The sequence below is a fragment of the Gracilinanus agilis genome, chromosome 6 (assembly GCF_016433145.1).
Source record: "Gracilinanus agilis isolate LMUSP501 chromosome 6, AgileGrace, whole genome shotgun sequence".
In the NCBI taxonomy this organism is placed as follows: Eukaryota; Metazoa; Chordata; class Mammalia; order Didelphimorphia; family Didelphidae; genus Gracilinanus; species Gracilinanus agilis.
Window position 1 is genome coordinate 57,016,822 of NC_058135.1, and position 24,748 is coordinate 57,041,569.

The 24,748-nt window shown below is 39.4% G+C and overlaps 1 protein-coding gene across 2 annotated transcripts in view; it reads left to right on the forward strand.

Moving 5' to 3' along the window:
* Positions 1-24,422, forward strand: part of SGMS2 (sphingomyelin synthase 2) — a 59,710-nt gene extending 35,288 nt beyond the window's left edge. For both annotated transcript variants that reach the window (XM_044680613.1, XM_044680614.1), the window contains exons 3-6: positions 4,074-4,191; positions 15,537-15,690; positions 22,776-22,942; positions 23,386-24,422. In XM_044680613.1, the coding sequence (XP_044536548.1) occupies positions 4,074-4,191; positions 15,537-15,690; positions 22,776-22,942; positions 23,386-23,589 (643 nt within the window). In that variant the 3' untranslated portion in view covers positions 23,590-24,422. The remainder of the gene's footprint in view (positions 1-4,073; positions 4,192-15,536; positions 15,691-22,775; positions 22,943-23,385) is intronic.
* The last annotated feature ends 326 nt before the right edge of the window (positions 24,423-24,748 follow it).

Here is a 24,748-nt window from a genome sequence, read left to right on the forward strand (position 1 = left end):
GACTTTGAGCCACACCCTCTTTACAGTTTGCCAACGTGACCAGATCATTAATGTAAACTGTCCTTAGGACCCCAGGACCTGAGAGTGTGTTTAGGGTTCTGGAAGACAAATGGGCTTCATCAGCTTGTCTCAGGGTTACCAGAAGGGTGAACTTAGTGTGCCAAATGTTACGTTCTATGAGTCAGTCATGGAGTCACTCTCTTAATATATCTGCAGAGCAGGGACACAGATCCAGCACAGAATATATCTGCCCTTCCCTGCGGCATGATGTTAATATACCTTCCAGCTGACAAAATGAAAGATTACCTGGAGAGCTTTAATTCTTCAGGCAGTAGGGGTTATCTGTCTCCTTTCTCTCCTCTCCTTAATAGCATAGAGAAAAGAGAGAAACAACAGGCAAATATTTGCTGTTCCCTTCTCCTTGAGGTCAGCAGCTAGGAGGCAGAGGATAGGGTCCTGGTCTTGGAATCGAGTAGACTCATCTACATGAGTTCAAACTCTAGCCTCAGACACTAGCTGTGTGACCCTTGGTATGTACCCTGTTTGCTTCAGTTTCCTGATTCTCTATCCACTAAGCCATCTAGTTACCATTTTCTTGGCAAAGACACTGGAGTGGTTTGCTGTTTCCTTCACAAGCCCAACAGGGTTAAGAAGACTCTGAGGCCATATTTGAACTTGGGCTTGGTGTTCTATTCACTGTACCATTTATGAAACATAAGGAAAGATCAAACTCATAGAGCAAGAAGGGATTGCCCTTCTATATAGGCTTATCTAGCCTTATCTGTCCCTCTCTTTGGTTCTAAATGGGGGGAGGGCTGCTGATTTTTTTTTCAGGGGATAAGAAAGAAAATGGAGAAAAAGGAAAATTTTACCCACCTCTAAATGAAATTTAGTTTTTCCTTGAATTATTTAAAACCATTATTTGGAGAAGGGGTCCATCCCTAGATCCCACCAGAAAATTGTCAGTAAGGGGAGGAAAGAAAAAAAGAGTCTGTCATAAAGAGAGATGAAGAGCTCTTGATCTAGTCCATTCCTTTGGGGAAAACAGTGGAAGTCTGAGTTAGAGGTCTTGGCTTTAGACCCCATCTCTGATTACTACTTGTCAACCCTGAACAAGTGCCTTCATTCTTCTAGGCCTCAGTTTCCTCATCCATAAAAGAAGGAGGCTGGACTAAATGATCTCTGAGGAGGTACCTTTCAGGCACAGATTTGTGAATTCTCATATGACAACATAGAGGTCAAGATTCATCTGTACATGGTCATTCAGGTTACCAACAGTCATATTCTGATTCCCTATCCAGGGTTTGCTTGATCTTACACCATCTTCAACTCAGGCTTTCCTACCTACAGTTAATGGTACAGCTACAAGAAAAGTTACTCATGGGCTTGTTCTCAAGTATTATGGGCTTCTAGGTGGCACAGTGGATAGAGCTCTGGGCCTGGAGTTAGAAAGTCTGGAGTTCAAATCTGACATGAGATATTTACTAGCTGTATGACCCTGGGAAAGTAATTTAACTCTGTTTGCCTCAGTTTCCTCATTTATAAAATGAGCCAGAGAAGAAAATGGCAAACAATTCTATTATCTTTGCCAAGAAAAGCTCAAATAGGGTCATGAACAATTGGGCGAGAGTGAAAAAATGACTCAACAACATCAGAAACTCATGTCTTACTTTTGAAAACTGTAATGTGATCCATGTAATTGGGAAGAAGGAGGAAGCCAAGGAACTTACTTTCCAAAGCCACCCAGGCTGTTGTCCCACACCCCAAAACACTCTTTTCACCCAACTCTTTAAATGAGTTTGCAAGGCTAGAATAACTTTTAATCTTAATGGAACTTGGCATTTACAATTCAGAGAGAAAGTATGAGAATTATTTCTGTTAGCTTGTCCTTCAGTGCCACACATTTAAATGGTCCATCCACTGTTTTAATTACTCATCACAGTTGATCACTTGAAGAAAATCAGCCTATACTTTAGACTGGAGGTTCTTAATCATTTTCGTGTTGTGGACCCTTTTGACATTCTGATAAAACTTGTAGACTTCTTCAAAGAATAATGGTCTGTTGTACACTTTGAGAAAGGAAGGAGAAGTCAGATTTCAGTTATAGGTTAGTGAAATAAAGATGCGATTCCCCTCCCACCCCCATTAGAGCTCATGGACCCCCTGAAATCGATGAATAGATCCCTGGTGAATTAGACCAACAGTTTTTACCTTCTCCCCGTCCTTTAGCCACAGGCTGATGAAACCAATGGGTCTCTTTTCTGAAGCATGTGTCTAAATGCATCAAATAAAAAAAGATTATAAAGGAAACAAATTCTATTATCAAAATAGGTTTTTTAAAAAGCCATGGACCTCAGGTTAGGAATCCCTGCTTTAGAGTAAAAATGGGGTCAAGGGAAGCAAAAGAGAGGTTGTCCCATTACATCCTATTGAAAATAATTGGTAGAAAATTTTTCACAACCATTTGCTAAATGTTCTCAGCAGACACCCTGCTCTCCTGATATGAATAATATAATAGATGAAGATCATTAGGTCCTTCTTTCTCTTCTCTGTGATGACTGCAGTTGTCATATTCCCATTCCCATGTGAATTTCTGTGTCCTCTGAGCAGCCCAGATTCACAATGTGGGACATGCAAATTCTCATCTCAAAAATTTCTGCTTAATTACTGCACTCTTGAGAAAAACAGGGATCCCAGTTTGACAGAAGGCATTTTCGACCACAGCAGTTAGCTGGATTTTGGAGTGGGCTTTGTTTGGGGAAGAAAAAGCCTTGCCTTTCCCTTTCCACCCTCCCCACCCAAGTAACCAAGGGGACAAATTCAGCACTGTTAAGTGTTGATACTAGAAAAGCCAGCCCAGAAAAGCTAACCTTTGAAGTAAATACCACAGGAAAAACAAGTACTTTCTTTGACCACAGTAGGTGGTAGGGACACCACCCTATTTGTGTTCCCTGGCCACTTTGTTGAATGTCTCCCTACTTACTTTCTCAAAATAGCTATTGAGCTTGGTCAGTATATTTAATCTGTCACAAATAATAGATCCCATAAGTCCCTTATGTCACGGGGACCAGTTTTTAGGTATATAGTCAGTCAGGAGATACATTTAGTAAGCACCTACTATGTGCTTGGTGCTGGGGTCACAAAAGGAGTTGATCGTCTGTGTCCCCAAAGTGCTAATGAGATAACAGAGCGTCTCCCTAGCTAAATTAATGCTCAGAAATCATCAAAATATGCCATAGCATAAATCCATAGGCATTCAAGTGCCACCCATAGTTCTAGGCTTGCCATTTTTCTGGCTTGACTAAAATTTCTTTGCCTTTAATTAGTAACTGATTTGACAATGGACAGTCTTGCATAGAAATTATTTCAAAATTGTAAGCTCTGAAGGTAGGGATTATGCATTCTTATACTTTCCTGGGTACCCTAATAATCAAACAAAGAAATGCCTCTGCCTGGAAAGGGTGTATTATTTTGTTTGTTATGCTAAGGAAACCTCATTTTCCTAATCCATAAAATGAAAGGATTAGACCGAATTGGGGTTTTTTGGAAAAAAAAATTCTTTTTTTTAATTTTTTCTAGATTAACATAGATAAAATTTTTAATACTCATTTTCGAACATTTTGCAATCCATGTTCTCTCCCCTCCCTAAGAAGCCAGGTGATATTGATATAGGTTGTATATATGTTATCATACAATATATATTTCCATGTTCATCATGTTAATTACTGCACTTGTTAGTTTGACAGAAGACGTCTTCGGCCAGAACAATAGTTGGATTTTGGAATGGAATTTGTTTGGGGAAGAGAATGCATTGCTTTCGTCAAGGGATTCTTAACCTTTTGTGGGTCGTGGCCTCCCATCTTCAGACCTGGCTTTCTATCCACTGAGCCACCTACATGCCCCAAAAATATAATATTTAGACAATGGAAAAGAATGTTCAGTGGCCCATTGACCAAAGTTTTTCTAAGTTGTTATTCCTCATTCTGTTGAGTGTTGTTTAAAGTTCTGTTACGAATAGAAATCCAATCCATGGTGGTTAATTAGTTTTCTCCGCTTCCCCTTCTCATTCTTAGGTCAATAGTGGGCCGCCGGTTCTTTTTTATAATGGGAACTTTATACCTATATCGCTGCATTACTATGTATGTTACCACTCTCCCCGTGCCTGGAATGCACTTCCAATGTGCACCAAAGGTAAGTCACCCCAACAACCTCCAAACAACCCAAACAACCTCCAGTTTATTACAACCTTTGGCTGGTTTTTCTTGGTCGCCCTTGGGTATGCCACCTCCTGGGATTGTCCTTTTTACATTGCTGGGAATGCTCTTATAAAATGTGTATTTTTGTTCATGGCATGTACCTCAACTGATGCTAACTGTAAACGACCCCTTGTCTATTTGTTTGCCTTCTCCCTATTTTTACCTCCCTAATTTTGTGGGATAATGAGTACAAACTGTGTTTTAGGTGTGACTGCAAACATTTCTAGGCCTTTAGGTCTCCAGAGAACTCTGAATTGTCTGAGATCCCTTAGTTTGGAAGAGAGAAACCAAAGCCATCTCTTTTTTGGACTAGTGGGCAAAGTCTTGCATCAGTTTTACTGAGTAGATGGAGTGGGGGAAATAGGTGGTTCTAAAGAAGCTACCACACTTTCAAGACCAAATATAGGTTTGGTTTGGAAAGGCTATAATTTTTCAGAGCCATCAAAGCCCAACGCATCTATAATTAGAACAATATACATATTGAAATGAAGCATTGGCTAGAACTAATTTAAGGAACGGAAAGGACAGCAGAACTTCAAAAAAGAGGGAGAGAAATAGAGTCAAATGGGCGCTGTGTATATTTCCTAAATGGAGAACACCAAATAAGTGCCTCTTCTAGTAAATGAGGAGGTCTGGGCGCAATCAGTTGGGTATTTATAGGTTGAAAGACCAAAAAGCATATATATCCCTCACCATCTGGTTTCTTTTAGCTACATTTCTAATTCAGCCAAGCTAGAATTCCAGTGTTTTCCCCAAAATTCAACCTTCTAGCTGATGCCTCAGTGTGTTCTTATTATTCAGTTGTGTCCCACTCTTTGTAATCCCATTTGAGGTTTTCTTGCCAAAAATACTGGAACGGTTGGCCATTTCCTTCTCTGGCTCATTTGACAGATGAGGAAACGGAGGCAAAAAAGAGTTAAGTGACTTGCCCAGGGTCAGACTGCAAGTATTTGAGACCAGATTTCAACTTGGGTCCCTCTGACTCCAGGGCTAGAGTTCTAGCCATTGTACCACCCTACCTATCCCTCCATGTATTGACACAAGCCATTTTTAATCTCCAGAATGCATTCCATCCTCATCCCTTTCTCTTAAAACTTTTCTTTTTCCAGGCTCATCTCAGGTGCCACCTCCTCATAAAACCTTCCCTGATACTCTCTGCTTGCTAGTGAATGGCTTTCTCTTTCCTTGAATTGCTTCTTTGCCATCCCTGACAGTTAAAAGAAATTTCTGTAAAGTCAGGGACTATTTAGGCTCTTTTCTTTGCACCAGCAGGGGTTCATCTTCCCTCAAAAAGAGAGAAGTAGGACATTTGTTATGGCATCTTAAATAGTCTGTGGTCGGGATACTTAATGTCAATAGGAGACACATCTGGAAAACACACCATTGTCCAGATATTTTATAATGACCAACTACAAACCTCTTCTGAAAAAAGTGGCAGTTCAGAAAAGATTGCCGGATAGAATTGTCCCCTAAAACCCCTTAGGCTTCTCGCTCCTACAATTCATTGGTGCAGATGTTCCGTGACTTCTTGTGGTCCCAACGTTGACTGCTGTCCATAATCAAAGGTTGTCCCATGATGAAAAGCATCATTAATTCTACTTTACGGCATGGTACTGGCTGGCTCTCTGGTGAGCTATTAACTCGAGAGATTTATCACTGAATTGGAGAGGTGGCAGAGATCTCAGTGCCTATCTGGTCTAACCCATTCCAGAGACAACCAGGTGGGGTAACCACCTCCCTCTCACTAGTCAAATGCATTTTGAAAAAATAAAATATCATCTTCATTAAGTCATTTACTGTTTTAATTTTTCATTGGGGGGAGGGGGAAACGTTTCCCCTTTTTGTTTCTGATTCATTGTTTTAGATTGTTTGTTTTAAATAATTCCCCCCAAAGAGTTTTTATGTATGTGTACATATATTATATATAAATTCCCATTTGTCCACAGGAACAGTTTTTAACATTCATTCCTAACATTTTGATCCAAATTCTCTCCTTCCCTTTTCCCCTTCCTGAGGTGCCACTATGACATGTGTTCCCACTGTTTGAAGGACTATAGATTGATTTTAGAACTAATTGCTGGCTTTGTTATTTTCATCATTTTTCATGGCTTTTCAGTCATGTGTGACTCTTGGTGACCTCATTTGTTTTTGTTTTTGTTTTTTTTTTGCAAAAGATAACTGGAGTGTTTTGGCATTTCCTTCTCGAGCTCATTTTACAGATGAGGGAACTGAGGTAAACAGGGTTAAGTGACTCACCCAGGGTCACACAGGATGTGTCTGAGGCCAGATTTCAACTTCCTAATTCCAAGCCCAGTGCTCTATCCACTACCACATCTACCTGTCCCTATTTTAATTGTAAGCTTGTAGAACTTAGAGCTGGAAGGGAATTTAGGGCATCCTCTGGTCCAATCCCATACCGTTTAACATATAAAGAAACTGAGGCCCACAGAAATTAACATGATCAAAATGATATTTTTATAGAAATCTAAAATTTTCAACAAGCTTAATATGCATAATTTTGATCCTCCTCAGAAACCCCATGAGAGGTAGAAAAATATCTCCACTTTACAGTTGAGAAAACTGAGATTCCAAGGAGTGACAGGATTTGCCCATGATCACACAGCTATTAAGTATCAGAGATGGAATTGGAACTCAGATCATATTTTTTCTTATTTTTACTATGTATCACAGAAGGCAGAAGAGAACAGTAAAGATTAGACAGTTAGGCTTAAGTGACTTTCCCAGGGTGACACAGCTAAGAAGTGTATGAGGTCAGATTTGAACCCAGGTCTTCCAGACTCCAGATCTGGTGCTCTATCCACTGTGCTAACTCTCTGCCCCTTGGAACTCAGATCTTCTTAATTCCAAATCCAGTATTCTCTCCCGTTCTCCCAAGATTCCTTTCTATTTAACCTAGGGCAAACTAGAGAGTCCCTGGGAAAACTCACCTTTGAACCTGGGGCTTCTGACCCCCCCAATCCATCATGCTTTGTGTTTCTTCCAAAATTCACTCCTTTTTTGCCACTTAGGTGCCCATCTTCTCCCACCTGCATTTTTTGTTGGTTGGAATGGCTATTAGCCACTACAGGCAGCTTTTGGCAACACAAAAGCTTTTTATTACATTAATATTTAGAGGAAGCTACTTAGTGTGTGATGGCTGAGACAAGCATCAGCTCAGGCCTGTCTATGCTGAGTCTTTATTGTATGCCCTGACCTTGGCTTCGGGGGCATCCTGTAGAATTCAGTTCTTTCTGTTTTCTTTTAACCAGCATTTATAAAGCCTTGCCAATTCCTTCTTCAGCAGACTTACCCAGCATGCTGCTTGTTTTTTTCTTGGAAATTTCATCTTTCTCAGAGCAAGAGATGGCCTCATTGATACACTGGTAGAGAAGAATTAAACCCAGAAATCCTAGCCAAAAATGTGTCCCTTTCTCACAAGCCATCATTCAGTTAAAGCTGAGACTGTTAATTATGTGGTTTTGCACTGGGAGGTGTAAGATGTATTCTCAGATCTCTTCTTTAGTAATTATTATAACAACATTTAAAATATAAATGACAATGAACAAAGTAATAAATAATGGTAGCATTAGTTGAGTAATAAGAACGAATACATAGTAATCCTAAATTCTTACTAAAATCTTTGTGGCCATTTAGTAAGTACTATTGACTATTTTTAACTCTTACCTTCTGTCTTAGAGTCAATACTTTTATTGTTTCTGGGACAGAAGAGAGGTGAAGGCTAGGCAGGAGGAGGGGGGGCAGTTAAGTGACTTTCCCAGGATCACCCACCTAGGAAGTGTCTGAGGCCAAATTTGAACCCGGGACTTCCCATCTCCAGGCTTGGCTCTCAATCCCTTGAGCCATCTAGCTATCCCCTACTCTGTTGACTTTTTTTGGTTAACAGAATTTAGGATCCCTTTTTATATAGAGAGAAACCAAGACCTAGAAAAATTCATTGATTTCTCTAATGGTTATCGGAGGTAGGACCTGAACCCACATCCTTCCAACTCCACAGCCAATATTCTTTCCATTTTCTGACATAAATGACAATTCAAGGAACAAGCAAACATTTCAAATTTATTGTGTATAGATAACGAGAGGCATCAGGTGGTTATAGATGGGAGGGCAGAACTCAGGGTCATGAGAACCTAGGGTCAAGTCCTGCTTCTCACACATCCTGATTATTTGACTTGGGCAGATGATATCACCTTTCGGGATAGCCAGGCAACTGTCTATAGGACAAAATTCCAGGAGCAGCTGAGTAGCACAGTGGAGAGAGCACCAAGTCTGGAGGGAGGACCTGGGTTCAAATCTGCCCTCATATACTTTCTTAGTTATGTGACCTGAGGCAAGTCACCTAACCCCATTTGCCTAGCCCTTGCCCTTTAATCTTGGTTTTTGTTAGTAAGAGGAAAGGTAAGGCTTTAAAAAAAAATACACCTCAGTTGTAGTGAAGGTTCCAACTCTCATTGGCAGAAGGTGTTTTTTCTTGAGGAGTTTTCTAACCCATGAAATCATTGGCCCAAATCACACTCCCCTCCAAAGGTGCACAAACCCCACAAATACAACTTCTGATTACAGAGGCACCTTTGTGTGTCTTGATCATTTCAACTCCTTAAATCCCTTTGGGGCCTTGGCCACTAGGATGGGACCCATGCTCCAAATCACTTACTTAGCCTTGTGGAACTGATCATTTTGGTACATGGAGCTCTTGTTGGCATTGAGAGACAACAGTACCCTGGGGGGGAGAGAGCATTAGGGGAACACTTTAGCTCCTGAATGAAAGCACCACAATATGATTCCTATCTAAGCCCTAACGAAGGGGGGCATCTTTTACTTTTTTAATTAATTTTTGTAAAGATTAAGGATTTATTTTTTTTCTCATTCCCTCATTCCTAAACAAAGAAAACCCAAAGGAAAATAAAAATGCAGTCAAGCAAAACAAATTCAGGAGGACTTTAAAAAAATGATTGTTTTGGTAATTACTATACCGTGCCCCTCTTTAACTGGGAACATTGTGTGAGGACAGGACATGTATATCTACCTCCATTTGATCTTGGTGTTGGTGGCTATTTATAACAGTTTGGGGAAAGTAGCTTCCTGAATGAGTTTGGCTGTTGGCTTCCTAATCCTACTATCCTTTGCCTTTCTACTTTTAAAAAATGCGCTTGATTCAGTGAGTTTATTTTTATGTGGTTTCTGAGGCTTTGCTCAAAGTGGCTTTGACCTCTCTTTTGGCAGTGTCTTGAGTACCACTTGGATCTGAATTCTTTCAGGGAAAGGACAAGATCTTCCTAATCACTGCTCACAGTTTTGTTTGCCTTCTCTAAAAGGCCTTCTTTTCTTTTGGTCTCCCCATGAGGATGTGCCGTAGGCACAAATCTTTGAATTGGAAATTTCTTTGGTGTACTCTGGTCTCCAGTTCTTAACCTTCTTCCAAGTCTCCATTTTGTATACCTTCTCTCCAAGATACACTGCCATCGATCTTACTGATGTATGGCTTGTAAAAGGTTCTTTGTACATTGTTCTCCCCATTAGTCTGTGAGCTTCTTGAGAACAGGGTCTGTCTTTCACCCTCTTTAGATCCCCAGTGCTTACCGCAGTGCCTGGCACGGAGTAGACCCTTAATAAATGCTTGTAGACTAATATACCATTACTGCATTACTCCCATTCATTCTGTTGGTCAGGTAGTAGAGGAACGAGCATATAGTGTCATCCTTCCAAGGAATATTTACATTGTAATCAAAATACCTTAGCAAAAAAAGTCTTCAAGACCTGGCTTTGGTGGTGTAATTTAATGTACCATCACCTGCCTTTGGGATGGGACACTCTACCCAGAACTCCTTCAAGTTTTATAAGGACTACATCATTGCAGAGTTGGAAGGTTTCTCAAAGCCCAAGCAGTCCAATCCCTGCTAATGAAAACTTTCTTCGACGTGCCTAACGAAGTCAGCCCATTCTTTTGGAATGCACTCATTTTCAGCAAGGTTTTCTTTGAGGCAGAATATCTGCTTCTGTGGAACTTCCCTGGGAACATAAGCTTAGCTAATTAAATTTAATTCTGCAGAAATGTTTAGTTCCTTCACATGATAATAGTTTTTAAAAACCCTCATCTTCCATCTTAGAATCAATTCTGTGTATAGATTCCAAGGCAGACAGTGGTAAGAGCTAGCTAGGCAGTGGGGGATAAGTTATTTTCTCAGGGTCATAGCTAAGAAGTGTCCAAGTTCATATTTGAACACAGAACCTCCTATCTCTGGGCCTGGCCCTCAATCTACTGAGTTGCCCCCACATGATAGTACTTTTAAGATTTTAAAGACCATTATCAATTCCTCCCCACCCCCCAGCTTCTCCAAGCTAATCACCACCTCCACCCCCATACACATTTGATTTAGTCTCATATTGGATGATCTTCAAGTCTACATTGTCCTGAACACCCTCTGGATTGTCAATTGCCTCACAAAAATGTCACTAGAACTGGATATCATACAATAACTTAGAGCTTGGTCTGACATCTAAGACACCAAGGCCATCCACTGCATCCCAAACCATCATCAATCATCTTGATTTTTGTCCTGTACTGGACTTTGATGACTCTGGAAGAGAGAGTGAGTCTGACAACTTTGGGCAACTCTGCTTTACTTAAATCCAAAAGGACTTAAGACATCCCCTATGATGTCACCAATCTTCTTCAAAAATGCAGGACAACATACTAGAGATGTGGACCCACCAGTGTAGCTCTAGTGGCAATGCTTCTCTTAATGAAGGCTAGAATGGCATTCGACTTTTTTTGTTCTTATGTCATATTGTTGACTCACTTCTTAGCTCACCCTTAACTAAAATTCTAGATCTTTTATAAGAACTATTGAGCCACAAACCCTCCCTATTCTGACCTTGCAAAGCTGATTTTTTAAACCTATCTGTAGAACTTTGCACTTGGTCCTCACGTTCATCTTACTGATTTGGTCCATCATCCTAACCCAAATGATGTCAGTTGTTATTCATTGTATAATAGAATTTGAGAGTTGGAAGTGACCTTATCAGGCTAATCTAGTTCAACTCCTTCTTGTTCAGTCATTTTCCAGTTCTGTCTAACTCTTTGTCACCCCATTTAGGATTTTCTTGGCAAAGATACTTGAGTTCAACTCCTACACAAATGGCATCCCCAATATGACATACCCTAAAAGTGGTCATCCAGACCTCCAAGGAGAGGAACCCTCCACTTCCAAATTAGATATTTTTTTCTTGATGTTGACCTTTCTTTGCAGTTTCTATGCATAGTTCCTGGTTTCCTTCTCTGGGCCAAACAACAAATTTAATCCTTCCATATTTGGCCTTTCAAATATCAAAAGCCTGGTTGGTAGCAGGTCTTCTCTAGGCTAAATATTTTCAATTCCTTAACCTTTTCTCATATGACATGGACTCTAGGCCCTTTATCATCCAGGTTGCCAGACTCTCCACCATCTGCCATAAACTGTGGTACCAAGAAGTACACATGATATTTTAGATGAGGTCTGACGGGTAGAGGACAACAGGACTGTTGCTTTTTTTTTTTTTAAATTCCTGAAGCAGTAACCCTCTTGATTGAGCCCTAGATCATCATATCAAATGACCCTCCCTCCCTGTCTTTTGTAGAACAGCCTCTCTTTCCCTCGTTTTAATATTTTGTAAAATTGATTTTCTTGTACCCAAGTTTGAGGCTCTCATTTTCCCCAGAGAATTTCATCTTTCTAGACTTAACCCAATGTAACTGTCATATCTCCTGTCATTTTTTGGAACCCAGCTCTGATATATTAGCAATTCCTCCCATCTTAGTTCCATTTGTATGTTTAATGAGCATATCTTCTATGCCCTCTTCCAAGTCATGGTTAAAAATGTTAAATTGTCCAGATTCCTGGGTCCTCTAGTGAAGACAGACTGCCCCGTTGATGGTAAACCAGTTAACAAGTACATTTTGGAACCAACCAGCCAACCAAAATCTGAATCCGGTTAATTCTGATTGTGTTATCCTTTCATCTATATTACTCTTCAAGAATAGTTTAAGATACAAAATTAAGAGCTTTGTGCAAATCTGCTTAAGTCATACCCACAGCATTCCTCTCAACTGTGAGTTTAGTCATTTAATGGGTTAGGTCTCCTCTCTGTGCTTTTAAGCTTAGTCTTTATTTCTCTATCCCTCCATCCAGTAGCCAGCTCTCCCGTTTTCTCCAGGTGTCTTGAAACTCTTTGAAATATGGTTTATTTATGGTACTCATTCTTGTTTCCCAAAGCTAATGATCATTTCCATAGCAATGCAAACATCATTTAATTGCTAATAGGTAACTTCCTCTCTAGATAACAACAGACTATTCCAAGTCCAAAGTGGCCCATCTTCCTTTGGTTCCCTGAATTTTCAGTCACAAGAACTATAATTTTTTTTTCTTGAAACATGGCTTCCATACACCCATTTTTTTATATCTGTTTTAAGCCCCTTGTTTAAGGCTGTCTTATTTATTTGAATCTGGATTCTATCTAAATCCTTCTTTGCTGGTCTTCTGACTTCAAAAGATTTCCACTTGCTGCCAAAGTAATTTCTTTACCTTGCTATGTTGCCCAGTTTGCTCAACTCATTCAGTTGCTTCTAACCTAGCCTTTCCATTGATCTAGAAGTTAAATATGAATTCCTAGGTCATCTGTTTTCAAAACTCATTATAATTTAAACTAGTCTTATTGATTTTCTCCTATCTCCAGCCCATGCCTCTTATTTTAACCAAGTTTACAACCTTCTTGTTTCCTGTACCTGGACCTTTATCTCATATCAATGTAGTGTCCACTTTTTTAATTTAAATTTATTTGTTGATTGTATTAACTCCCTCTTCCCCTTCCCTCATTAGAGAAGGCATCATTTGACAAAAAAGGTATAGGTATATATAAAATTATGTCTTGCTTATTTCTGTTGATCAGTTCTTTCTATGAAGGTGGACATATATAAGTCATTCTTCAAACAGGATTTCTGTTGCTCTGTATCTTGTTCTCTTGGATCTGCTCATTTATTCCTCATAATTTCCTGTAGGTCTTTCCATGTTTTTTTTTTTTCAAAATCAATCTGCTCATCATTTCTTATAGCATAGCAGTATTTCATCACAATCATATGCCACAACTTATTTAGCCATTCCCAATTAATGGGCATCCCTTCAATTTCCAGTTCTTTGCCATAACAAAGAGAGCTGCTATAAAAGTATATAAAGTGTATAAAAGTATATAAAGTATAAAGTATTTATACTTTAGAACATGTGGGTTCTTTTCCTTTTTCATTGATCAACTTAGGAAGTACACCTAATAGTGGTATTGCTGAGACAAAAGGTATACACAGATTTGTTACTCTTTGAGCATAATTCTAAATAACTCTAGAATGATTGGATCAGTTCACAGTTCTAGAGGCAGTGTATTAGCTTCTTGACTCTATCCATGGAACATCCTTCCTTTTGAAGGCCTGCCATACCAACCACACTCCTTCCCTTCTTCAAATAGTAAAGGGCTACTACCTCCATCAGAAGCTTTCCTCTGTTTTCATACTACCCATTCTCTGATCCAGCAGATGGCAAATTATGGGCCATGAGCCAAATCAACTTCTCTTCCCAAACCCAGTTTCATCATAGTATGTATGTATGTTTGGATGTATGTGGGTGCATGGATACACACACACACATATATATATTACATATATATAATATATGCATATATATTACATATATAATACATGCACCTACATATTTGTGTGTGTACGAAGAGAGAAAGAGAGCAGTGACCCTGGGCAAGTCACTTAACTGTTTTCTTTAGGGTTCTCATCTGTTAAATAATTTGGAGAAGGAAATGGCAAAACCACTTCAGTATCTTTGCCAAGGAAACACCAAACGGGGTCATGAAGAATCGGACACAACTGAAACAACTGAACAACAAACAAATCCTCTATAGAGAGATTTACGTCTAAATATCTAAATATAGTTGTATATATACAATGTCTATTGTATGTGTATATAAGTAATAGAATATGTAAATATATTAAATTCATAAATTATATTTATACATAAATATAAACTGTAAATTAAAAATGTAATTGTGGATTCATTATAAATATAAAAACAAAATTTATTAGGTACAGACAACACATATATACACACAAATGTATTAATTTCTCCTCTCAACAAGATTACAGTCACAAGATGAAGTAAGTAGATAATCCTTACAAAAACTTAAGCCACTTTTTTCCCTTGGTGCCTCCATTTCCTTATTGGTAAACTGAGGATTTAGCTTCTGAGATTCCTTCCTTTAATCCAGTGATTCCCAAAGTGGGTGTTACTGCCCCCTGGTGGGTGCTGCAGCGATCCAGGGAGGCAGTGATGGCCACAGGTGCATTTATCTTTCCTATTCATTGCTATTAAAATTTAGAAAAAATTAATTTCCAGGGTGGGGTAAGTAATATTTTTTCTGGAAAGGGCATGGTAGGCCAAAAAAGTTTGGGAACCATTGCTTTAATCCATTGATATGAAAAGTAACTATATCTAATCCATCTCCCCGAATTGGCACTGACTTGGGGGGACTTTAATGGTTTTTACTGCCATGCTGCCATGTTGTCGGTACCTAATACATTTTATCTTTACGTCCTACTACATAAATGTTAGGTACATCATTGTGTGTGTGTATAGACATGCCATCCTATGGGTTATATGTACGTAATCCATTTTATCTGTATCATATCATACTATATATAATTCACCCAGTTGGAGATCTTATTTGTTAATTATATGAAAAAAACCTCACTTCCTCTCACAAGAATGCAAGAAAGTGGCTTTGGTCTACTTTTCACCTTATAACTCTAGTGAAGTCATTGGTTATTAATACTCTTAAAAGCTCTTTTGAAGGTTATAACAGCACTCAAACATTATTAGCAATATACTGAATAATTTAAAACTTTAATTTTTAAATTTTAAATTATAAATTTAATTTTATCAACTACTAAATTAATAAATAAATTTATTAGTTTGCTTAGATTAATTAAATTAATTTTGAAAATTAAAAAATAATTTAAAACAAGTAAAAACTTGCCAATATAATAAAGCCTGTTCTGAGGACGTTCCTCCTTCTCTCATATTTGGGCTTGACTTTGGATGGATGCACACGTTCTAGCCAACCAGTGTTTGTCCAGTGACCAGGGTTGGCTCTTTCTGATTGTTATTGGGGGCCAACGAGTTTTTTGTCTTGTCAACTTGTGTGTCTCTGTTTTAATAATCTGTCTTCCAGCTCAATGGAGACTCTCAGGCCAAAGTACAGCGAATCCTGCGACTGATCTCTGGTGGTGGATTGTCCATAACTGGGTCACACATCTTGTGTGGAGACTTCCTGTTCAGTGGCCACACTGTCGTGCTGACTCTGACTTACTTGTTCATCAAAGAATGTAAGTCTGTTGAATTGTGCTGACTTCTTTTATTGATTCATTAACACAGGAGAAAAGATCACTAAGGTCTTTAACTGATTGGTGTAGAGCCCCTTAGTCTCTTCAGTTTTATAGCCGTGAAAATCATTCTTCAGTCAACTCTGTTGTATATGTATGGATTATCTAAAAAAAACAAAGTTAATTTAAATCTTGGACTGGATTTCTTTGATCACTTGAGGCGTCTCCTGTCTACCTTCTCCACCTGCTGGTGTTTGCTCAAAGAAAGTAAACTCATTTTCATATGAAATTTCATTTCATGTCAGCAAACCCTAACTAGGAGGTTATAGTGAAAAGAAAACCATAGCACATTCTAAGCCAAACAGCAGTGACCTTTGGGTTTATTTGAAGCACACACCCACTCCTCAGTTCAGATGACTGACAATTTATTTGGTTTAGTTTTAAAACTTTTCATTTAGCGTGTCGTGTGTGTGTGTGTGTGTGTGTGTAGATATCTTATTTGATAAATTACATATAGTAATTTTCCACGTAAGTTTTCCAAAGTTATAAGATCCAAATTGTCTTCCTCCCTTCTTCCCTCCCCCTTCCTGGAGATAGCAAGCAATTTGATCTGGGTTATACACGTATTATCATGTAAAACATATTTCCATAGTGTTCATTTTTGTAAGAGAAATAATCATATAAAACAAAAACCCAAACAAATGAAAGTGAAAAATTGTACACTTTCATCTGTATTCCTACTCCAACAGTTCTTTCTCTGAAGGTGGATAGCATTCTTTGTCCAAGTCCCTCAGAATTGCCCTGGATCATGGTATTGCTGAGAGTAGCAAAGCCTTTCATAATTGATCATTCCACAGTATTGTACTGCTGTTCCTGTGTATGATGTTGTTCTGGTTCTTTAGCATGTCGTATTCTTGAGCCACCTGTGGTTCATCACACTTCCTCACAGAAGGTGCTACTTGAATATTTTAAAATGGAAGACAGGCTTTTTAGTCTGTAGAAAGAATATATTCCATTTTAGGCAATATGGACTAATGGAAAAAACTCTGGATTTGGAGTCAGAAAGGCTAGCCCTACTATGTACCATTGTTGTGAGCTTATGAAAGCCATTTCATTTGTTGGTGCCTCCATTTCCTTATTGGTAAACTAAGGACCTTGGATTAAATGGCTTCTGAGATCCCTTCCTTCCATCCACCAATGTGAAAAGGAACCATCTAATCCATCTTCCCCAAATGGCACTGACTTCAAATTACCTCCATCTTTGTGTCCTGCTATGTGGAAAAGTGATTAGATTCATTCAGTGTAGCCCCATCAGGCAGAACCAGAAGCAACTTGGCTAAGCTGCATGTAAACTATGTGGAATGAAGCCTAGTAACAATTAGAACTGACTGCAAATGGAATGGGCTGCCCAGAGAGGGAGATACTGCCTTCCACATCACTGGAGTCCTTCAGACTGAAGACTGCATCACTGGATATTCTTGTCAGTAATACTAGAAAGAGGACATTTCTGCCCATCTGAGTCCCCTTCTTATTCTAACACTGCAAGACTTTACAAAATCAATTTTGTCGATCTACTTGTATTCAGACTTTTAAAATTCTTGTATTCCATTTTTATTGGTTTTGACCACACCTTTGATTTTATTGGTTTTAGGGAGTTCCCAGAAAGTAACTTCTCCTCTTAGTACAGATGAATTTCTTTTCTCTTATTAACCATCTTAGAGAGGTACCGAGGCAGAGATACTGATTCAGCAAACATTTATCAGATCTTCATCTAGACATCCAAGACTCCAAGGTCATCCACTGCATCCCAGGCCATCACCAGTCATCTTGACTTTTGTCTGCCCAGTGGATTTTGATGACTTGAAAGAGTGAGGCTTTTGATACTTGTGTAGTTCTACCTCACTTAAATCCAATTTATGCTTGAGTCAAAAGACATCACTGGCAGTGTCATTCTGGTCCTCTTTAAGTATGATAGGAAAATCACCATAAAAGACCTACTATGACCCAAGCTTTGTGCTAGGTTTTAGAGGAAGGAAGGAAGAAAGGAGAAGAGGAAGAGGAAAAGGAGGAAGGAAGGAAAGAACAGTTTCTACTCCAAAGACTTGAAGTCTTGTGCAGAATCATTCAGCCATTATAATGTCAAAGGCAAAACTTGAGCCTAGGTCTTCCTGACTCAGAGACTACCTTCTAATGTCATTTTACCTTTCTTCATTTTCATAGAATTATTTTTTCTAAGTACTTTGCTCTATATATCTATTATCTCCAAAAAGCCTTCTGAAGTAATGATGTTTGATGTGCCCTTCCTCTGTTTTTCCACTCCCTTTAAAAGCTAGTCAAAATTAGCCTTTAGTTTTTAGTGTTGTGGTTATCCCAAGACATATACCTCAAGCCAATAACTTGAGGTTATTAAAAGTTCTCTTCAAACCTCTTTGTACACTGTCAAGTGTGTGAGGGCTCATCCCTACAGTGAGTCCAACTGCTTGAGCCAATCTATGAGCTATATTGTAAATGAGAACATAATTGTCAACTACTTCATAAGTGTAAAATGCTCTGTAAATGGGAAAGGTAATTTTTAAAAAATAGATGTGAGGACCCAGTTAGTGTTCCCACCAACCCCCTCTCTCTTTCTCCCCTCTTTCCCTTTCCTTCCCTCCCCCTCTTGTCTCCCTCTTTATTTTTCATAATCTAATCTAAGAAGTGGTTTTTGTTTTTGGCTCATGCTTACTAAAGACTTGGCAAATTTAATATTGCCTTGGGAAAACTTATAATTCTCTATGAAAGAACAAACTTCTCTAAATGCAATATTAACTAATTTAAAGACTGTCACCAAAGCTTTTCTAATTCCTAAGTCAGAGATTCTTAACCTAGAATCTATTAACCTTTTATTTAGTTAGTTTATTTTTATAACTTTTTTTCAAGTAAACTCTTACCTTCCATCTTAGAATCAATCTTGTGTAATGGTTCCAAGGAAGAAGAGAAAGGTAAGAGCTAGGCAGTGAGGGATAAATGACTTGCTTGGGGTCCCACAGATAGGAAGTACCTAAAGCCAGATTTGAACCTCCCATCTCTAGGCCTGGCTTTTTTCCACTGCCACCTAGCTACCTGCTTTGATAACTATTTTACCATAATTGGTGTCATCCTCTGTCATTTTTATTTTATTTTATTTGCCTTTTAAATTTTATTTTTTAGAGAAAATTTCCATGGATACATGATTCATGTTCTTACTTTCCCCTTTGCCCCCTCCAAAAACTCCCCCCATAGCTGACACGCATTTCCACTGGTTTTAACATGTGTCATTGATCAAGACCTATTTCCAAATTGTTGATAGTTGCATTGGTGTGGTGGTTTCGAGTCTACATCCCCAATCATGTCTGCCTCAACCCATGCATTCAAGCAGTTGTTTTTCTTCTATTTCCACTCCTGTAGTTCTTCTTCTGAATGTGGGTAGCATCTTTACCATAAATCCCTCAGAATTGTCCTGGGTCATTGTATTGCTGCTGGTACAGAAGTCCATTACATTCAATTTTACCACAGTGTATCAGTCTCTGTGTACAGTGTTCTTCTGGCTCTGCTCCTTTCGCTCTGCATATTTTATTTTTTAAAAGCCCTTACCTTCCGTCTTAGAATCAATACCGGCAGAAGAATGGTAAGGGCTAAGCAAGTGACTTGCCCAGGGACATATAGCTGGGAAGTGTCTGAGGCCAGATTTGGACCCAGGACCTCCTGATTGTGGGCCTGACTCTCAATCCACTGAGCCACCCAGCTGCCCCCCATTTTTATATTTTTTAATGGCTTAAAAGGCATGAATTTTATAAGGGTTCCATAGGCTTTGGAGATTAAGAAACCTTGATTTAAAGTTCGAAGGCTTTTTTTTTTTTTTTTTTTTTTTTTTTTTTTTGCAGTTAAATATTATAAACTAGTAACCTATAACCTCTCTCTTCCCTAAGAAGCTCAGAGAGCGTCATCCTGTGTATGCTGGTCCTCTTTTAAAGGCTTTTCAGAGTTTAGTAGGTTCTCTAGACCATTTATGGGACAAGATTCTCCCAGGATACCACGGCGGGACTGGTGGGTTTGAGAGCTCCCCAGCGGGCTGAGAAGGCAGTAACATTGCCAGCACTGGCGAGATCCCAGCTCCATCAAAGAAGTCTACTAACTAGTGTGGTGGTTTTACACTTGGCACTTAAATATGGGCCAAGGAGATGGGGATTTGTGTGTCCACACCACAAACACCTGTTTCAAGTTCTAAATTCAAACTTCGCTTTGAGGTTGCTGCATAATGTGTAGGTGTTCACCTAGGAGAAAATTACGGTTTGCCTGTTGGTGCCCCTACTCTTGGGGAGAAGCATTGCTTAAGGATCTGCTCTGGGTTTCGTAGGAATTCTCCAACTTTGTAATTAGCGTCCCGTCTATGAAAAAAGGCTGCCTAACAGTTAGGTCTTGTACCCTGGGCAAATATCTCCTTCTCAGCTGGGCCAGACACCGTATGGCTGCTCCGAATTAGCCACGGATCCTTTGAAAGGCGTGCTTCTAGCAAAAGAGGGGAGGGAACTGTCTATTTTTTTGCTTCTGTTCATTTCTATGGGCTCTGTTGTGGCTCCCTTTCTGGTCATTAGAGATGTTACTTGACTAGTTCTTACTGTTGGAGCAAGCCCGCTTGGCAGCTAAGTAGGCAGGTGCCCTCTCTGTAACCGTAAAGCGTTGCTGTGGCAGGAGCCATTACTACACCAGAGCGACAGGCATTTCTGTACCCGTTTATGCTTATCCCAGGCTTTGATCCACAGTCTACTTGGATCCTCCCAACAACCCAGGAGGGTAATAGTCAGCATGTGAGGATGTTCAGCCCCATTTTAGATGTGAAAATATTGATTAAGGAACAAGCCCTGCCTATTTAGCAGGACTGGTAGGATGCCTGGGAACCTGGAATACAGAACTGCAAGAGGCCTTTAGAGAGCCTTCTAATTCTTCTAATCCCCTTAATTTATGGATGAGGACCCTGAGAGGTTAACATGTGCTGGTCTAGCACCCTCTTGTGGTCAGGGTGACTTGCCTGTCAAGCAAGACTGCCACCAAGATTTGCAGAGTGGCATTGATTTAGAGGGAAAATATACATGAAATTTCTGTCTGCTTAGTCATATAAGACATCCTGTTTTCTTCTAGAAAAATCAAAATACGCTTAACTTAAGATGGAGATCATCCATGGACCTTATTTCTTCCATGCTCCTGTGAATGACCAACCATGTCTCCTTTGACCTTTATTCTGTTTCCATCCTTTGGGGTCAGTTGTGGAAGCCAGTTCCATCCTAGAGCCTTAGAAATATGCATAATAATGTGCCATATTTTCAAATACCTAAAAGCAGGTCTTCTTAACTTTTATTGTGCCATCATAGTCCTCTGTAGCAATCTGCACCCTTGAAATAATGTAAAATGCAAAAATAAAATGTGCAGGACAACAAAGAAAACCATTTATATTAATAAAATAGTCATTTTTTTTTTACTATGTGAACCATAGGGTGAGAAAGTCTGCTTTAGAGTTTCTAATATATTTTCCTCTTAACAGTTCCCATGAAGTGAGACAAGGTAGTAGCACTGTAGAACACTGGGCTCAGAGTGGCAAGACCTGGGTTCAAATCCTGTGGCTGAAGCACTTAATCTCATCATTTTCTCAGTTTCTTCTTTCAAAATGAGGGAATTGGATGAGATAACTTCTTATATTTCAGGTCTCAGTTTCTTTTATGGTGATTTTGAGTGGACAGTAAAGGGAGTAGTAGGGCAACTGGGCAGTGCAAGTGGATAGAGTGCTGGCCCTGGTGTTAGGAAGATGGAGGAACTGAATTTGAATCTGATCTCGGGCATTATTGGCTGTGTGACTCAGTTTCCCCCATCTGTAAAACGAGCTGGGATCTTTGTCAAGAAAACCCCAAATGGTGTCATGAAGAGTTGAACATGACTAGAATGACTGAACTTAGGGATTAGGATATCTCCATTTTTCTGATGAGGAAACAAAGAATACAAGATTCCAGGTCTCTTTCCCTCCAAATTACTCATTGGACAGGGAACCATTGGTGTGGAAGAGAGGCCTGCTCCTTCAGAGAATGATGGTTTCTTTTAAGCAATAATCCCAGACTACCTTACAATAGGTGCCAGCTCCCCATTTAGAACCTCCCAGGGCAGTGTCAAAAGAGACTGAATGATAACTTTAGAGCTAGAAAAGGGGCTTAGAGATCATCTACAATGAGATGGCACCAGAGTGGATAGAGTGCCAGGCTTAGAGTCATAAAGACTCATCTTCATGAGTTCAAATCCAGCCTCAGATACTTCCTAGCTTTATGACCTTGAGCAAATCAGTTAACCTCATTTGCCTCAGTTTCCTCATCTGTCAAATGAGATGGAGAAGGAAATAGCAAACTACTACAGTATCTTTTGTCAAGAAAATCCAAAATGAGTTCAAGAAGAGTTGGACATGACTGAAAAAAATGGAACAACAATCAACTGTGAACTTATTTTTGTTTTTTAAAATTAAACTTTTATCTTCCGTTTTAGATTCAATACTAAGTATTGGTTCCAAGGCAGAAGTGCAATAAGGGCTAGGCAATGAAGGTTATAAGATTTGCCCAGGGTCACACAGCTAGGAAATGTCTGAAACCAGATTTGAATCCAGGACCTCCTGTCTCTGGGTCTTGACTTTCTATCCACTGAGCCACCTAGCTTGACCCATGTAAAACTTGTTATATTCTGATAAATGTATTTCAGTATAATTGGTTTCCTCTTAATCCTTTGTATTTTATTTTGTATATTTGAAAAGTTATTCTGAGAAGGGGACATCAGATTGGGAAAGGCCCCAGATTCTTGACCCAACAGAAGGGAAGAATTCCAGATGTGGTATCAGCCCTTCCTTTTACCAGTGATAAAGCTCACCAAGGCAGTGTCAGAGACACTGCTGTATCCCACTCTGGGGGCCATGGTCTGCTGGCCTCCTGAGCCCAGGTGAAAGCCATGCCTTGGGGAGGTGCAGTAACTGGGTGTTTTCAGGAGCTCCTCGATGGCTTATCTCTGGAAGCAGGAGTAATGTGTGGCTTTCTGCCCCACAGATTCGCCCCGGCACTTCTGGTGGTATCATTTGATCTGCTGGCTGCTGAGCGCTGCTGGGATCATCTGCATTCTTGTCGCCCATGAACACTACACTGTGGACGTGATAGTAGCTTATTATATCACCACGAGACTCTTCTGGTGGTACCACTCCATGGCTAATGAAAAGGTGAGGGCGACATGGAACGCTTTGAATGCAGGTCGATTGAGAGAGAAAATAGATTTCTCATTGCAGGTGTTTGGGGTTTTTTTAACCCTCACCTTCCATCAGGATCAATATTGAGTATCAGTTCCAGAAAACAGCTATATTTGGAGAGTAAATATTGATTTTTATATAGATTAATTTTCTAAAAATTTTGTTTTTTCATTTCTGCTGTTTGGTTAAATGTAATCTTTTATTTAAAATTTTTAATTGTTTTCTTTTTTAAATGTTTAAAATATTTTTAAATTAAATTTTTGATTCTTAAGTGCTCATTTTAAATTTTAGAAATTTAAATTTTGTTTCTATTCGTTAAACTATCCCTACTGATGGATGATTGCAATTTTGGTCCATAGTATTTAAAGTTATTCATTTGGAATCTCTCCATCTGTTTTCTTCTCTCCACCTGACAGAGCTTGAAGATTTCATCACAGACTAATTTCTTATCTCGAGCATGGTGGTTCCCCATCTTTTATTTCTTTGAGAAAAATATACAAGGCGCAATTCCTTGCTGCTTCTCCTGGCCGTTATCCTGGCCACCTGGCTGCTTCAAATCCTCCTGCAAAAAATATTCACGGGTTCAGAAAACAGGAGAGGACAATGAAAAATCCACCTGAGAAGAGAGAATCATCGGGAAGAAGGCCTAGGCTCTTAGACCAAAACATTTTACACTATAACCAAAGGCAGAGTTGTTCGTTTTGTTGTTAGTTTGTTTTTTTTTTTTTTAAATATGAGGACTGACTGGGGTGTGTGAAGAAGTGGACCAAATTTTGTAAATGATTTGAAAGATAAAGTATTGTCCCGTGATAACGGCATTTATTTGTCTAGGGGAAAAAAGGCTTCTGCAGCTCTATACCCACTGATGACGAGACCCAGGACCGTGCTTGACAGATGAGGTTGGAAAAGAGGTGCCAAAAAAAAAATATATCCTTTCCTTCCCAACCCATCCTCCTCCCTTCTCCAAAGCCTTTCCTTTCAGAACTTAAGAGTGAATTCCAATCCTCCTCTCCCTCATATTCCCTTCAGAACTTAGAGTGAATTCCCAGTCCTCCCTCTCCCTTACCCAGAAGAGCAGGATTTAGTGATCTTTTGAACACATAATTATGACTAGGATATATGAAGAGCTACCGTATAAAGAGAAGTGTAATCTAATGTAAGGTAGTGATAGCATTCTCTAGGCTTCTCATTGGAGCCTCGGTGAAAGTGACACCCGTCATTCAGGGGATGGAAAAAAAAAAGTTGGACAGATTCCTGCTGTTTTCTCTGCTTTTGGGGGGAAAGGATAGCTTAGAACCCTGGAATGCTCACTGCTGCTACCACTCAATGAATGACATACCTATTGCTTTATACATTCTTCTTTTTACTAATAACTTTATTTTTTAAAACAATGCTAGGCTGATGTGCTCCAACTGCAGACATGTCTGGCAACATCACAGAGGTTTTACAAGTGTGTAAATACTTCATTTTTAAAGTATATTTAATAAACATCAACAAAACAATTCTGGGATATTCCCAACAGGACATGAGTTTCACTTCCATGTTCTGTTCCCTAGGGCATGCTTGAACTGCCCCAGTGCAGAAGAAGGTAGATGCCATGGGCTAAGAAAACACTTGTGGGTACCAATGCTGGTGCCACTTGGGGCACAAGCCCCCATTGCTCTTTGAGGTCAAGTCCTGATCACAGGTTTACTTGTGTGTGGACTAGACATAGACTCTAGGAAATGATCTTTGGTCACACTGAATCATGAAGGATCCTTGTTCTAAATATTTACCTCG